Source organism: Syngnathoides biaculeatus, chromosome 3, assembly GCF_019802595.1.
Source record: "Syngnathoides biaculeatus isolate LvHL_M chromosome 3, ASM1980259v1, whole genome shotgun sequence".
Classification (NCBI taxonomy): Eukaryota; Metazoa; Chordata; class Actinopteri; order Syngnathiformes; family Syngnathidae; genus Syngnathoides; species Syngnathoides biaculeatus.
In genome coordinates this window covers 6,566,865-6,584,456 of record NC_084642.1, presented here as the reverse complement: position 1 = coordinate 6,584,456, position 17,592 = coordinate 6,566,865, and the positions used below count along the sequence as shown (strand labels likewise).

At 42.3% G+C, this 17,592-nt stretch overlaps 1 protein-coding gene across 1 annotated transcript in view; it reads left to right on the top strand.

The window, feature by feature from the left end:
- The window catches only part of tanc1a (tetratricopeptide repeat, ankyrin repeat and coiled-coil containing 1a), a 69,297-nt gene that overhangs the window by 8,733 nt on the left and 42,972 nt on the right, over positions 1-17,592 (top strand). Inside the window, 3 exon segments of the mRNA XM_061813925.1 lie at positions 3,434-3,564; positions 9,221-9,497; positions 12,057-12,338. Coding sequence (XP_061669909.1) covers positions 3,434-3,564; positions 9,221-9,497; positions 12,057-12,338 — 690 coding nt within the window.

The window sequence follows — 17,592 nt, the reverse complement described above, 5'->3', positions numbered from 1 at the left end:
CAAGAACGAGAGAAGTCGACGGCTCGGTTGGGTTGAAGACACAAAACCGGGGGACCCGTTCCAATTGCGGAAAGCGCTGTCTTTATTCTGCGAAGTGGGGTTGGAGGTCAAAGGATCCCGGAACCTCAACCGGCGATGAATGAATCCGGCATATGTTCTGCGTCAGGCGATCTCTCGGGAAGCAAAAGCCGAGGCTCCGCATCTCTCTCGCCAGCACGCTCATTAAAATTCACAAGCTGTCTTTTAACCACGCACACCTGGCAAGCTCACCTCCTCACGCAACCTTGTGACGTGGCGACCTGTGGAAAGCTGTTCCGGCATTTATTCCGTAGGCTTGATAGCCTCGTGCGCTCTTCGGCCGCGCCGTAACAAGACAATTCAGCCCACTAGTGGAAAGACGAGCGTGCATTAGTAGCACGGTTGTGTCCCACTAGTCCTGTTTTAACCACTGTTGCCTTTCAGTACTAACCCTAACCCTAACGGGACAAGCCGAAAGGAAAAGAAGAAGAAGAAGATTTCATACATGAGGTAACTCAATGCGCTGTACATGATTAAAGCCATTTGAAAACAAAGAGATAAAACATTTAAAATGGGATAAAAACAATAAAAATGACAAACAAAATATTTAAAAAAAAAAGAGTTAAAACCAAATACAGTGCAAGTAATATGATCAAAAAGTGGATATATTCTAAAAAGCATGAGAAAAAAATCTGGATTTAAAAACATTCACGCTTGGCAACCTCTTCCATTTGTGTGCAGCATAATAGCTAAATGCTACTTCGCCATGTTTGCTTTGGACTCTGCGCTCCACTATTTGACCCGAGTCAGTCGATCTCACAGCTCTACTGGGTTTTGTATTCCGTAAACATTTCTTTCATGTATTCAGGACCTAAATCATTTAGTGATTTATAGACAAGTACCAGATCTTTAAAATCTATTCTCAAGCTGACTGGAAGCCAGTGCAAGGACTTCAGGATTGGCGTTATATGCTCTGACCATTTTGTTTTGGTCCGAACGCGAGCTGCAGCGTTCTGAATGAGCTGCAGCTGTTTAATACTCTATTTTGGGGGGAGTCCAGTCAGAAGACCATTACAGTAGTCAAGTCTACTTGAGATAAAAGCATGGATGAGCTATTCCTGGTCTGCTTAGCCCATACAAGACTTCACTCTCGATGTGTTCTTCAGATGGTAGAAGGCAGTTTTTGTGATTGATTTGATATGATTGTTGAAAGTCAGGTCGGAATCAATCAGAACACCAAGACTTGGTCTTTGGTTTTAAAGATAGAGAGTCCAGGCGTTTACTAACAGCAATTCTCTTTCTTTATTGCCAAAAACAATTGTCTCAGGTTTGTTGTGATTTAGTTGAAGAAAATTTTGGCTCATCCGGTTATTTATCTGTTTTAGACAGTGGCACAATACTTCGATTGAACTGCAGTCATCTGGAGACACTGCTAAATATAATATATACAATTAAGGTTTTGAACAATTTGACCCAAGGATAGCATATACGGGCTGAACAGGAGAGGTCCAAGAACTGACCCTTGAGGGATCCCATAGGTCATTGCCATTCGCTGAGACCGAGCACTTCCAACGGTCACTACCACAATATATGCCACTGGTGTCAAACCCAAGGCCCGGGGCCCTTATCCCGGCCCCCCACATTATTTTACGTGGCCCCCGATAGCAAGTCATGCATGTCAACTTCAATGATTCTTGCTGAAATCTGTAGTAAAATGTCTGTATAATAACATTGACATATTGAAATCACGTTTTTTTTTGTTACTAAGCTGTTTTTACAGTACTTTGAATCATATTGGAGCAAACCATTATCGTTGACGTCTGATTTCAAAAGTAGTTATCCATCAATTTGTTGTGTATATGTAATACTATAGGCGACAAGGTGGTGCAGATGTAGAGTGTTGGCCTCACAGTTCTGAGGACCGGGGTTCAAATTCCGGACCCGCCTGTGTGGAGTTTATGTTGTCCGCGTGCCTGGGTGTGTTTTCTCGGGGGACTCCGGTTTCCTCACACATCCCCCAAAAGACTCTAAACTTCACCTAGGTGTGATTGTTAGTGAGACTGTTGTCTGTCTCTATGTGCCCTGCGATTGGATGGCGACCAGTTCCGGATGTACCCCGCCTCCTGCCTGATGATAGCTACGATTGGCTCCAGCACTCCCATGAGCCTTGTGAGGATAAGCAGCTCAGAAAACGAATGTGTGGATGTAACATTTTGTCCATTTGTATGATTTAAAGGTCTTTACGGCCATCTAAGGGAAAACCATTACTACAATGTAACCAGCTGACAAAATGAATTTGACACATTTCTGCACACTAGTGAGACAAAAGGCGTACTAGTTGACATCTGTGCACTACAAGTACACCTAGTGACGTGCTGGATGTCAACTTGTAGAATTCAATCATGTTACAAATAGGGTAGTAGTGGCAGACTTTTGTTTACTTGTGTGCGGTTTTGACTCATAAGTAAAATTCTTTTCTACTACTTGTGAGGATATCAACGATAGCCATTAAGTTGTTTGTGGAGTCACTCGTAGTGCACGAGTTGTGATGCAGAAGCATGGTTTGTTCACTTATTTTATATTCTACTATCACACTCTTTGTACTGGCTAGAAGGACACATTTGAAATACTATTTTGACAAATACTACTGTACTTTGTAGTTGGGCCTCGTTATGTTACTAGTGGAGCACAGTAAGTAGTAAAGTTTTATTGTGTAATAGTTGCCCAAAAGCATCACCAAATTGGAAAACATTAACATCTAAAAACATGACAAAAAAGGAAAAAAAAAACGGGAAATGTTGTCCTTGAAATAGATGAAAAAAAATATGCCAATGCAACCAGAAATAATTAATTTGCTAAGCTTCATTAATAACATCTTGTAAATTAGAATGAGCCAGACTTTTTGCCTTTCTGAAAATTTAGTAAAAAAAAGTCTGACCTGTCTTAAAATAAGTACAGTAAGATGTTTTCACCAGAAATAAGATCAATTCAACAGGTGGGATTTTCTACTTTTGCTGCGTCATAGTGGGAAACAGCACATTAGTAACCCAGTCGTTGTACTAGTGCACTTGACTGTCTTACTAGTGATGAAAAATAGTGCACTATTATACAGAAATGAATGCTCAAACTGCTTCCATGGCAACCTCAACAAGGGACCGTAAAGATGCTGTCAGTGGCTTCCTAATCACGAGAGCTGGGTGTGGTTTGTTGTAATTAATTTTTTTTTTCTCCATTATTACTTATTTATTTATTTTTCTTCTGGGTGCGCTGACCTGTGAACGCATCGTGCACATTTCTCACGCTCTGCCCGCGATGCCGCCGCCCGGGGCGCATTACCGAGAGGCCAACTGATCATACTTCCATTTGCCTGTTGATGAGTGTGTACATAATGAACAGTACTGCGCGTGTGTTCCAGACCTCCACGTGGAGCTCCAGCTGGACTCCTCGGTTTCTACCCGGGAACTGATGACCAGGCTATGCTTCTTATTGGGAGAAACGACGCCCGGCGTAGCTAGCGCTCCCATGGAGGACAGGAGGGAAAAGAAGGTAAAGCGGCATCTTTATTTCCTTTCCTTTCCTTTTTGGGGGTAAAAATAAACAATGCTTTAATTTTCATAACGTTTAAATTTTCTGTCAGCTTTATTTAATGGAGAAACAATTCACAACGTGATGAGTACCTGCTCTAACTAATGATCTTCATTGTATTCAATCATCAAATTAGAAATGATTTACACATACATGCCAAATGAATTATGCTGCAATCCTTGTTCACGTTGTTTGCGCTTTCATTCCATATCCTTGGCATCCATCTTAGGGTCTGTGTACTAGTACACTCTTTGTCCTCACTAGTAATCCAATTCACTGGATGTCTTACTAGTAACATTTTGCCACAACTGCCTATTCTCCCCCCCCCCCCATGCTTACAATTTAGTGACTATATTTTAAAGCATTTTAAGGTCATGAAAAATCATACTTTCCATTAATAATTTTAGTAAGATGTCTCTTGTTTATGCGCTTTGTTCTTAAATATCTATCATTTCTTGTAATCCGTCCATCCATTTTCTTAGCCGCTTATCCTCACAAGGGTCGCGGGTAGTGCTGGAGCCAATCCCAGCTGTCGACGGGCAGGAGGCAGGGTACACCCTGAACTGGTCGCCACCCAATCACAGGGCACATAGAGATCACACCTAGGGGCAAAATAGAGTGTCCAGTTAATGTCGTGTGTTTTTGGGATGTGGGAGGAAACCAAAGTGCCCGGAGAAAACCGAGGCAGGCACGGGGAGGACATGCCAACTCCACACAGGCGGGGCCGGAATTGAACTCGGGACCTCGAACTGTGAGGCCAACGCTTCCCACCTGCTCCACTGTTTCACCGCTCCTTATAATGTAAAATGTTTTTAAATGTAACACTGCGTAACCTTTTTTATAAAATGCGCGATATAAGAGAAGCTCCCTCATCTTGTCTACTAGTGCTACTAGTAAGCAATAGGTAGTAAATTTTAATGCTGCATTAATAACACTCCAAAGCCCAACAAGTAGGCTCTAAAGTAGCGGGGAATCCATCACGCTAAGTCGGGTATTGAACAAATTGCTGCCCTCGTGAGCTGAATTTTAAGCAAAAATATGCGCATGTAACTTTGTGGCAAATCCTTTGCGCAGTCATTCAATATCCTTGATCTTCAGTTTAAGGTCTATGTACTTGTATCCTCTTTATCCTCACTAGTAGGACAATTTATTGCACCAGTGGGTCGAAGAGAGGAGAGATTAGAACTGGTGTGTCTTACAAGTGAGATTTCCCTACACTACTAGTGCCACTCACAGTTAAACGTTGCTCGTAAAATGTGGTAACTGTGCTGCACGAGTAACTTTTGTCACAAACTAAAAGCCTTCTGGACACTAATTGTGCCACCAAAATTCTAGTCCTACTAGTGACACTCATTACTCATTACAACTCATTGATTCTTTCAAGTACTAGTACCAGTACTAGTTAACAAATAGCACTTCACTTGTACACAGTTGTCAAATAGAACCCAGTTTTGCCTCACAAATCACATGTTTTTATCCTACTAGTATACCAGTTTTTCTACCAATGTAAAGATATTTTTTCAATTGTACTCCCCGTTACCGTATTTTTAACTGCCAAAGTGTCTTACAAATGCGGATAAAGAGCATACTAGTACATGGACCTGAAGGTTGAGATCAAGGAAAATTGTTTGAGCATTTATTTTAGATCTTTGATATCGGTGGATCAGCTGGTAAAGCGTTGGCCTCACAGTTCTGAGGACCCGGGTTCGATCCCATCCCCGCCTGTGTGGAGTTTACACGTTCTCCCCGTGCCTGTGTGGGTTTTCTCCAGGCACTCCGGTTGCCTCCCACATCCCAAAAACATGCAACATTAATTGGACACTCTAAATTGCCCCTAGGTGTGATTGTGAGTGCGGCTGTTTGTCTCAACGTGCCCTGCGATTGGCTGGCAACTAGTTCAGGGTGTACCCTGCCTCCTGCCCGTTGACAGCTGTGGGAGGCTCCAGCACTCCCTGCGACCCTTGTGAGGATAAGCGGCTAATAAAATGGCTGGATCTTTGATATCACCTTAAAGTCCATACACTAGTACACTCTGTCCCCAATAGTAGGTCAACTTTGGCATACTGGCAGGACAATGACATGTTACTATAGTGATTTCAAACTGTGCAGTACTTGCTTGTGTACTACTAGTGATAGAAATTGTACTGGTTAAACATCTTGCGCCTCACTTATACTGCACTGATGTCAAATAGGTCACAATTTTGCCTCACTAGTACCATGTTTCTGACTGATTCGGAGATGTTACGAAGTTGCTTTGTGTGATTATTATTATTATTTTGATTTGTAAGAGAGTCGTGGTACTCGTTCGCCCTCGTTATTTTGAATTGTCTTAGTCTAGTGAGGACAAAGAGTGTGCCAGTCCGCGTACCAAGAGTTTGCCGGCTCACGTGACTCCTGTCAGTGTCCCACTCTCCCTCCGTATGAGTACGGAATGTGCTCGTGGCGCCATCTCTGTGCCTTGGCCCATTTAGCCAGCCTCATTTCACCAGCTGAGCTCCAGATAGTCGCTTTCGGCGCAATAGCAGGCAGGGATCACGTGAAGAATGGGGCCTGGGGGGGAGGGCAGGGCGGAGCGCTTGTCCTGGCCTGGCTGAGATAGATTAGACGCTGATATAAAAGGAGCATCAGCGAGCTGCTTCAATTTTCATGGCTTGTTGGTGCTGTTGACTCCTCGCATTACGTAAACGTTGCACCTGGGATGCTTTTGATCAAACTTGATTAAAAAAAAAAAAAAAAAAAATTGAAAAATCTTACATTTATACTGTATGTAATGATGCAAACAACAACAAAAATGTGACTTGTGACAGTGAGCAGATAGTTGAATCAACACCCGCAGTCTATTTTTATTTGTATTTACTCTATTGCAATTTCACTTGTGGTCATTTTCTCTACTTGTCCAGTCTTCAATATATTGTTGGAGGACGCGTTTTCCTCCACGTGTTCGTTTAATTTCGGGTAGTGAGAATGTTGGTTATCCAAATACAGGCTGGAGACGATGAACAGTTTATTCGAAGCTTTTACTTACAGAATATTCTGGGCACAAATGAGTGACAGATTATGGCTGTAGCAGATCACAAGTGCAAAGGCACAGAGGACTTGCAGCATTCTTACACTATCAGAAGGATCCGCATCACAAAAATATGAAAGGAAAATAAAGTGCATCACAAAATATCTGCATCATAATGACTAAATCAAATCTATCTGGTAATAAAAGGCACATTCCCACATCCTGGACTCTAGTAAACATTACTGATGAATTAGCATGATTCAAACATGAGTTATATAGTCATGACTAAATATGAGCAGAAGACACACTTCAATATCTAAGATACAAAGAAAAATTTGAGTTTGGCCCTAATATTTTACGTTATTATTTGTTACATAGATTTGATACTCTAACATCACCCCCAGGGAAATCTTACGCTATATGGAATACAAATACTTCCATGTGATTGCAATGATTCAATTGATTCACTTGTAATGATATTATTGTACTTATTTGCTCCAAAAATAATCATTTATTTACTAAAACTAACCCATTGACAAAATTTTCTATATTACCAACCACTTTAGAGCATTTTGAATGATCTTTCAAGACATACAGAACATTGTGTTCTGTGAAAAAAAGGATGGAACCCACTAGAAGAAAGAGACTCTTCTTTCACCAGAAAAAAAAATCCTTTTTAACCTTTCTGCTCTTTTAGAATCAGCAGCAGAATTGGGTGGTTTCGCCAAAAACACTGTTTTCTGACAAAAATGGAGAGAAAACTAGCATTTTTTTTAAGAAGGAAAATGTCAAAACAGCAGTGACTTTGATGGTTTTTAATTTATTTCCTGCTTTTGTGACACCTTCAACTCTTAACGACAAAAGACTGATACTGGCTTTGATGGTGAAAAAAATAATTTATCTCCAGATATACAACTAAGAAACACGTCATGAATAACTGACTCATCGCGTGGCCCTTGCTGAATGTCAATGTTGTTTTGTTTTTTTACATGGCGTTCCACGTTGACTTCTTGAAGTGCGTCATCTCTTCTCACGAACGCGACACACATTCCCGACTACTTTTACACCACGTATACAGACTGCGATCGAGTGTGACCTGCCTAAACTTGCCTGGCTTCAAACATATCGCTGTGAGAAACCAGTTCCCTTCATAAACTGAAATCTACTCAAAATTTGAATTTGTTCAGATCTCATGTCCGACGCCATGCAATGCCGCCATCTACAGGGACTCATTGGTCATTACGGTGGTTTAGAAACCCTAATTTCACAGACAAAATGAGTGAGAAACCTCTTGCGTGTTTAGGGTTAGAAAATGTACTTGACGGATATATACGTCAGTGGCAGTAAACGGTTGGATTTCAGTTGATGAATATAAAAGCGGCCATGACGGTGAATGACAAGGTGCAGTAAGTATCTTTGTTCATATACTCTATCCATGCCACAAATGTTTAGTGCCAGGCAAAAAGTAGATGGCAGAAGGTCCAATAAACCTGTTGCCCCTCATACGACACAATAATAGCTTTGTATTCAACTAAACACAAAGATTTCATGCTGAGAAAGTATTTTTGTGACTAAAGTGAAACCAGATCTTCACCGTTTCAGTATACTGTACTGTAGATACTTTATTAGCTTAGTACAAGTTTTGGACCCTCTTGGCCCCTCCCTTTTAAGATCCTTCAGCTATTATAATCTATTGAGTTCACCATCACCGACCATTGTTCCCATTGTTGAGAAATGAAAAAAATAAAAACCCGCACACACACATGCAGCGCTACCTCATTCTTAATCAGTGGTTTCGCTATCTTTTCTTTTCTTTTCTTTTTTTTTTAATATTTGCACGCATCACAGCTGTCATCCACATATTAACACGATGTATTCGTCGGCTTTTCGCTGCCTAAATGTATCCTTTCGTCTGCGACGAATATCCGTAGCCGTCTTATTGACGTTATCTTCCGCCTTGAACAGCAGTGTGTGCCGAGTGAGGTTTTCTGCAAACGGTGAGTGTCAACAGCGCAGGATTCACTTGAGAATCTAACCAGCTGTCCTTCTGAAAAACCGGAGAAAACGACAGCGACAGTGGAAAAGTTCCATTTTGCAGTGTGCCGCTCGGAGTAAGAGACACACGCAAGTTGTCAACTACTGCCCAGTTTTGCCTCCTAAGTAATACGCAGTTGCCCCTACGAGTACACTGAAGTTGTCCTACTAATGAGGACAAAGCACGCACTGGTTACTAGTACATGTCCTCAAGACGATATAAAAGAGATTGAATAAATCCTCAGAATGCTTTTGACAGCGCGCAGTAGTAAAACGAAATACAACACTACCATTTGCACTCTTGTAGGGCAAAAGTGACACTAGCAGGGGGAAAAAAAAAAGCAAATCGTTTTACCAGTTATTCTACGAGTGTACTAAATTGTCTCGCTAGTGAGGACAAGAAGAATACTGCACACGGGGCTTAAGCTAGAAATCAACGTTACTGAATAAATGCTCAAACACGATTGCGGAGAAAATGGAGACTACTGATGGTAATTTGCCTTCTCTTTTTTTTTTGTTTCCTTTGCAGAGGCAGTTCCTCACTGTATTCATACTTATCGTCTCTTTCTTTTCTAGGGCGACGCTCTCGCTCAGGGGGGGAGCCCCAGCTCCACCCTGACCTGCAGCACCGCCTCTCCTTGTTCCGAGAGCCCCTCGTCCACCTTAAGCGGCGCTAACCTATGCCATCCTTTGCTCCTGGCTCCGCCGCACGGCGGCTCCAACCAAAGTCCCAGCGGGACGCTCTCCAGCCCCATACGCGGCGCCGCTCAGTGTTCTCCTGCCGCACTCGTCGCTGGCCCGCCGCCGCAAAGTCCCACCTCCACCCTGGAGAGCAGAGACAGCGGAATAATAGGTGAGTGCTTTGTTTCGATCTTTTTACAGTGTTGAGATATGTTTAAGTTTAGGTGGGGGGCCCATAACTCAGTGGTTTGAGCATTGGTTTGGTAAACCAGAAGTCGGGATTTTGCTTCTCACTGGGACCTCCACACCTCGAAAGGGGTTGCAGTAGGAAGGGCATCCGGCGTAAAAACTGTGCCAACCAAACCAAATAAGAGCGTTTGTCTTAGATGATACGCCGTTTTTTTGACAGAGTACCAAGAGAGGAACTGTGGTACTGCAGCAGAACAGCGGTGAGATGCGCCATAGGTGTGTCAGAAGAATTTAAGGTGGAGGTGGGACTGCATCATGGTTCCGCGCTGAGCCCCTTCCTGTTTGCGGTATAATGGATAGGGTGACAGACGAGGTTAGACTGGAATCCTCTTGGACCATGATGTTCGCAGATGATATTGTGATCTGCAGTGAAAGCAGGGAGCAGGCCGAGGAACAGTTAGAGGAAAGGAGAGGAATGAAGAATATATGCGTAAATGAGAGGGGTGGAGGAGGGAGAAGCGATAGTGATAGAAGTGATAGGAGTAGCGTTGCTCTGACATAGCAGAGATTTAGTATGGCTGTGTGAAATGTTGTGTGGTCCATTTGCACGTGTTGTCTCCATTTTGCACGTGTGCCTCAAAGCCGATATTGTTTGAAGGATTATGATACCCATACCAACTATGCTAATATCCGTTAGCCCATCTATGGTATTTCGCATAATATGATAGCATTAAGCCGCAATGCTACCAGGAGACTAAAATATTTGGTTCGGTTGAACATTTTAATGTTTGGATGTACAATGATAACATTTCTCCTAAACAATCAACTTCAACTGTTTGTTTGTGTTTTATTAAGTTTAAATGTGTTTAAAGTATGCGGTGGCACTACAATTATGAAATAGAATCAAAATTGTCTGTGTGTTTTCTAAAACAAGCGCCCCGTGGTAAACAGCGGGTTCACCGTACGTCTCGAGTGAATACCAGCCCGGCCGACAGGTGCCAGACTTTCTAGGTGATGCAGATACGAAGTTAGATGAGCCATCACTAAGCTCCAAGTCCCTGCGAAATGTGTAGTCCTATCCCCGCCGTTTTTTTGTGTGTCGCCTGTGCCACTTCAGCCTCAAGGCTTCAACTCCCTGCTGTCAAAACTGGGACACTGCTGTCTTTCTTGCTTATGGGTCTGATGCTCCTAAAATAGGACACTTTTCTCTAAATAGATGGCGTATTTATAGTTAAATACGAAAGGGCAAAGGCTGCATCAGGAATGATAAAAGCCGATTTGTGAGTATTTGAAATGGAAAAAGTTGCATCATGTGTATGTTAGTTTGTGCAGACAGGATTTAAAACAGTTTTATAGAGTAAACATGGAAAAGAAAAATGCGAGTAGATGATATGCCCCTTGAATTTTTCATAAGTGGCCATATTGACAACATATATACCACAGACTACGTTTCCAAGACTGTTTATCTTTTCAAACTCATGTCACAAATATACACCAAAAAAAATACATGTAATTTAATTTGGGGAAAAAATGTGCACACATAAATGCACATATGTCAAAATTTATGAACGTACTTTATGACCTAAGACTCTCCATAACGCCCACTAACAACCCAGGCTAAAGTTACTTTTAACGTTCTCATTCAACTCATGTCACAAATATACACCAAAAAAAATACATGTAATTTAATTTGGGGAAAAAATGTGCACACATAAATGCACATATGTCAAAATTTATGAACGTACTTTATGACCTAAGACTCTCCATAACGCCCACTAACAACCCAGGCTAAAGTTACTTTTAACGTTCTCATTCAAACTAGGTCACTTTAACTGTGCTTCCTTGATACCCATTGCTACTTTCCTATCATCCGGGTCTCTGACAGCATCTAGTGGCATCCGAGGGTATTGCAGGATCAGCACTAAAACATATTAACAGTCAAGCTGTAAAAATAGTTGAGGATAGATTTCACAGAAAAAAAATGTTACATTCAATCGATGCTAGCTGTGTACTGATGGATTGGTAAATGAAATTAATAAAAAAAGAGAACACAACACTGATTAAACAAGACCGTAAGGAACAGGAAGTCAAGTCAGCGCACGGACAGGCCGCTATCTAACAATTCGCGGGATCGCTCACAAAGCTTACTGCCAATGCTGACGTAAACAAGCATATGTGACATTGTGCTACGTAATTCCCACAATGCAATGTGTATTTTTTTATAACGTCCTTATCATTACATTAAATGTAACAAATGTCACAATAGTTACAGTTTCTCAAACCAGTTTATTTCTTTGCGTTATCTTGTTATTCTCTTTTTAGTCCAATATGATTACTACTTTCCTTCATTAAAAATATATTATTTTAAGGGACTGGAATGAATTGATGATGAATTCCAATAAGGAATACTGATTTAAAATATGAGTACATTTAATTCCGAGTTTGTTTATGGAAGAAATGAAATTTACGAGCCACTGCGCCATTGTGTTAGATTTTTGTCCATATGCCTGGCGTACCTCACCAATATTCCTCTTGTGTCTAGCGACCATCACTAGTTCTTCTGAGAATGAGGAGCGAAGCGTCTCCAGTTCAGATGCGACGATGGACGAAGCCACAGGGGGCGCTGTTGTAGTCACGGGACACGCAGGCGAGGACAACCATCTTGGGCCTCCCCGGAGTCATCCCGCCATCCAACTCGAGGAGACGTCAGTGAGAGGCGATATTAAGGAGCCCAGGACGCCCCCGCCACCAAAGAGGCCCCTCCCACAGCACAACATACACGCCGCCTCTTCTTTCATGATGCCCCGTCCAAATTCTGTGGCAGGTACGTGTTGTTCCTTCTCCTTCTAGTCTTGATTGTCATGGAAAACATAATTAATTTAATGTGCCCATTCTTTTCCTGGAGAATGAAGTGACTGTCTTAACCCGTAGATACTGTTTGGGTCAAATTTGGCCGAATTTGGCCCCTTTGACACTAAAAATGTGATGGAAATTTCTAATATCACCGAAACTACACACAGACACAAAACATTCTTTTGAACAAGTGCGACAATGTCTGTGTACACTGAAGCTATTGCAAGTCAAATTTGACCCGTGTCAGGAAAAACAAGATGTTGAAATCAAGGAGAATGCTGGTTATGATGGACATCTTGAAATCTAGAAAAATGCCAAGAGGTAGTCCCAAGAACTGAACCTTAGGTGCACACCATCCTGTAGAATCTATCTATCTATCTATCTATCTATCTATCTATCTATCTATCTATCTATCTATCTATCTATCTATCTATCTATCTATCTATCTATCTATCTATCTATCTATCTATCTATCTATCTATCTCTATCTATCTATCTATCTATCTATCTATCTATCTATCTATCTATCTATCTATCCATCCATCCATCCATCCATCCTCCATCCATCCATCCATCCATCCATCCATCCATCCATCCTCCATCCATCCATCCATCATCCATCCATCCATCCATCCATCCATCCATCCTCCATCCATCTCTCTCTCTCGCTCTCGCACACGATCTTTATCTTTTCCGACCACCGAGTGCCTTGAGGCATCATCAGGTGTGGCCGCAGGATATGATGCGTTTTTGCTAAATTGCTCCACGAAAGTCAATTTACTGCAAATAATGAATCTTTGTTCATTAATATATGCCAGCGATGGCTCTTCACAGGTAGAACATTTAAATGCTCTTCCACTTGAAGAAAGGAGGTCACAGTACTGTACTTTGGTCTACGTGTCGCCCTTCATAAAACGGAATCATAGATTTGTGTTCTCCTAAACAGGCTCAGATCTTACCCCGAGTAACTGCATTTGTGAGTAAATTGAGTCAAGATATTCATTCCAATCAGTATTTATATATATTTTTTTGGTCCCATTGGTGTTTAGTAGTATGCTGTGACATTTTTCCACATGCCTTGGGTCTATAAAGGTTGGAAAACACTTTAGAAAGAAGATAATCTGGTGTTGCCATGGCGATGACAGCGTAAGAACAATATTCATCGACTATACATTGAGTGGAACTATTAATAGTTAAGTGAGATGGCATGGCCCAACTTCATTTGATGATCTTCCTATGCGGCGTGTCGGTCAAACTACCAGCGAGCGGTGGAGTTGAAGCGCCTCGTGAGCTCGTCACGAAATTGTCTCCCGCCTCTCCGTTTACAATCTGTGCTGGTTCACGAGGCGCTTCTTCCTCTTCTTTTTCCTTCCGCTTCTCCGCATAACCTTAGATGTCTGTTCATTTGTGCTTTGTGGTGCGGGCATAAAAGCGATTCCCTCAGGAGTGGATCGGCATTAAAGCCTGCCAGTTTCTCCTGTCAGCTGGCGCTTTCGTTTAGACGGTGGAGATGGAATTGAGGATAAAGACAAAAGTGGGCTGCGCAAGTACTGGCTGGGCTTGCTAATATTTACTCCACATGAAAGTTATGAACATTGTGTATTTGCTCTAAATTTAAAACAAAAGCTTTCATGTTCCCATGTGGGAAAATGTTGGCGTGATCGTGTCAAGCTGCGAGACAGAAATTGGGCTACATTATACAAACAAGCATGCATACTTTATATACAGTAGCATAATATTTTGTATATTGGAATCTTTATTCATTTCTGGCTTTCTGGTTTTCATGACCTTATTTCAAAGAAGTCATTTTGACATAATAAACCAGGAAAATGTGGGGTGGACACACGCCTTTATTCACGATCCTTGATGTCCATGAAACTGTGCGGTAATGCCGCAACTAATACTAGTAAAGAGGTGCTAGATTTTAGTGACTGTAATTTCATGTCACTGGGGCGGCACGGTGGAGCAGCTGGAAAGTGTTGGTCTCGGGTTCGATCCCAGACCCGCCTGTGTGGAGTTTGCATGTTCTCCCCGTGTCTGCGTCGGTTTCCTCCGGGCACTCCGGTTTCCTCCCGCGTCCCAAAAACGTTCAACATTAATTGGACACTCTAAATTGAACATAGGTGTGATTGTGAGTGCGGGTTTTGTCTGTCTCCATGTGCCCTGCAATTGGCTGGCGATCAGTTCAGGGTGTACCCCGCCTCCTGCCCGTCGACAGCTGGGATAGGCTCCAACATGCCTGTGACCCTTGTGAGGATAAGTGTCATAGAAAATGGATGGATGGATGATGTCACTGGTAATGGGAGTAGTAGTAACACATACTATAGTTGCACAGATTGACCTCAGTGGTAATATATAGTTGTCCTACTAGTATGCCAAAGATGGCCTACAAGTGAGGACAACAAGCATACTCGTACATGGACTTTAACATAGATATCAAATTTGAAAATAAAATGCTTAAACGGCTGCATGAAAACATAATTGAGCATTATTCTATATCAAGTGTATCAAAGCTGTTTGAGCATCCATTCATCCATTTTCTTTGCCACTTATCCTCACGAGGGTCACGGGGCATGCTGGAGCCTATCCCAGCTGTCAACAGGCAGGAGGCAAGGTACACCCTGAACTGGTCGCCAGCCAATCGCAGGGCACATCGAGACAAACAGCCGCACTCACAATCACACGTAGAAGCAAGAGTGTCCAATTAATGTTGCATATTTTTGAGATGTGGGAGGAAACCAGAGTCCCCGGAGAAAAGCCACACAGGTACGGGGAGAACATGCCAACTCCACGCAGGCGGGGCTGGGATTGAACCCGGGTCCTCCAACACTTTACCAGCTGCTGCACGGTGCTGCCCAGTTGGAGCATTTATTTGATATTCTTGACATTAAGCTAATGGTTGTACAAAGCCAAAAGTAGCACTAGTAGTGGGAAAAAAAACTGACGAGCACCACACACAATGTTGGGCAATGTGTTTATTGTCCAAGTAACCTCAAGTGAGCCATTGTGATCATTTCAGAGTCAAATGAGGGAGTGTCTTCGGTGCACTCCAGTCCTAATTGCTGAACATATTTTTGTAATATTTTTGATAAGGGAGTTGACACAGGCCAACATTAGCTGTGCCCCGCAGCAAGACACATAACCTACCCAACTATTAGGGGCACTGATTTCTTTCGACAATCCTGATTCTGCATTGCTGCAAAATTTAGTAATATATAGTGTAATAAAGATTATTTTCTTCTCCATTGAATCCATATTGCTCCTCTTTGTCCACACGAGTAGGAACATTCAGCGGACAAGTCGAAGAAATAATTTTTTACACTACTGTGTATCACACACTATTGCGTGACATTTCTGCACACTGTCAGACGACTTTGGCCCACTAGTAGAACAACTGCGCCACAAGTGATGAAAAATAAAACACTAGTGGGGATCATGGTGCTTCTAGTAGGTTTCAGGAGGCTACTAGTTCATAACACAAGCCAGCAATTGTTTGCACTTGTAGAAGCACTAGGGCACACTAGTGGAACAGATGTCTAACAATAATACTACTGCCACTTATCAAGTACTAGTACCCAATTCAATTTTACAGACAGATTATTGTGCTGCAACAATAACACTACTAGACCCAGCTCGTAAGGATTTGTCACTAATTAGTTCAAAGACAACTCATGAGCCAAAACTGTACACAAGTTGTGGTGGCAGAAAATTCTACTGATTTTAAAAAAGTAGCATGTAGGTTTGCTGCTAGTTTGCCAAAGCTGCCAGAAATGTCTTACAGTGGGCTGTAACAGTGTACAAAGAGTGTACTACTACTCCAGGTCACTTTAAGATAGAGATTAAGACTCTTGACTAAATCAGGGGTGTCCAGACTTTTTTTTTTTTTTTTTTACCTCAAAGTCTACTTTTCAAGCAGCCAGCCTCTCACAAGCTAACGATACGGGGTGATGATGATGGTGATGTTATGTTGCCTCCTATATTTAAAATACAGAATTAGCTTTTTGTGTGTACTGTATTGTCTGTCCTTTCATCCCAGATCAGGCTGTGCCAAGGTGGAATTTTGAAATGACACAACATCTCATCCTGCACTTTCTACTTTTTTCCCACTCGGAAAAGAGAAAATCTCATCCAGTTTAACCACTTTTTCTTCGATTATTCACATACTCCGACAGTCGTTCCACATCTTAAAACGACAGCATTTCTTTTTTTAACTTTCTCCATTAATATCGAAAGTAAACATAAGCAGCATGTCTAGCTCGTCTTTGCTCTACATTGCCCAAACTGTGGACGCTGTCATTATAAAACACATTGATGGGCCGCATAAGTACTGTAACATTTGTAATTATGAGTGTACGTCTTTAAGCGCGGGGGAGGAGGGGGTGTAAGGTTAACTAAGAAAAAAGAGAGTGTGAGCAGCAGTCGTTGCTAGAGAAAGTTCCGTGTGCTGGCTAAAAGAAACCAGTGGCTTCTTCTTTTCATTTTTTTACACTACGTATGTGAATTGTGCCATTGGATGTAACACCCAGTCATCCCTCACTCATTGAATCACATTGCAAAATGCCACAAACTGAATAACTGTATGTTATACTTTCAATTTGCATTGGATTTTTTTGTTGTAGCGCGCAACACTGCACCACGCGCATAGTTTAGAGGGAACATTGGCTGAGGTCTTTTTTTTTTTTTTTTTTTTTTCGGGTACGCCGTCCCGCGATTGACGCATTGAGCACCCCTGGACTAAATGCTTTAACAGCTTTATTGTGGTGAACAGGAAACATTGTAAAGCGGCTTCAAAAGGTGCTGTTGAAATGCAGGCTGACCAGTGATTGGATTTGGCAGTATTATCACATTTCCCCCAAAAGTTCATTATTGTGTTGGCGGTCAGTTGTATTGACTTTGGGGGAGTACAGCAGATTTTCTACCTTTTTGAGGCAGCAGCATCAAATTCTAATCGCGGAACGACTGGGCGCCGCGTCGCCTGCTCACGATTGCAGGGTTGCGATGAGCTCGTGTTCGGAGGTTTGACGGGCGCAGGGGCTGAGTTGACCTTTCCGTGCGGGGAAGGATCAACAAGAGGTGGCGTGTAATCAGTCACACTGTCAAAAGGAAGGCAGCCTTGTTGTGGGTGACCAGGGCGCTTGTCAAACTGGATGAAAACAGGATTTTCTCTCCCTCCCTCTCATGATCATTTGTGGTCCACTCAGCAATTTGGCCAGGCGGTCTTGAGC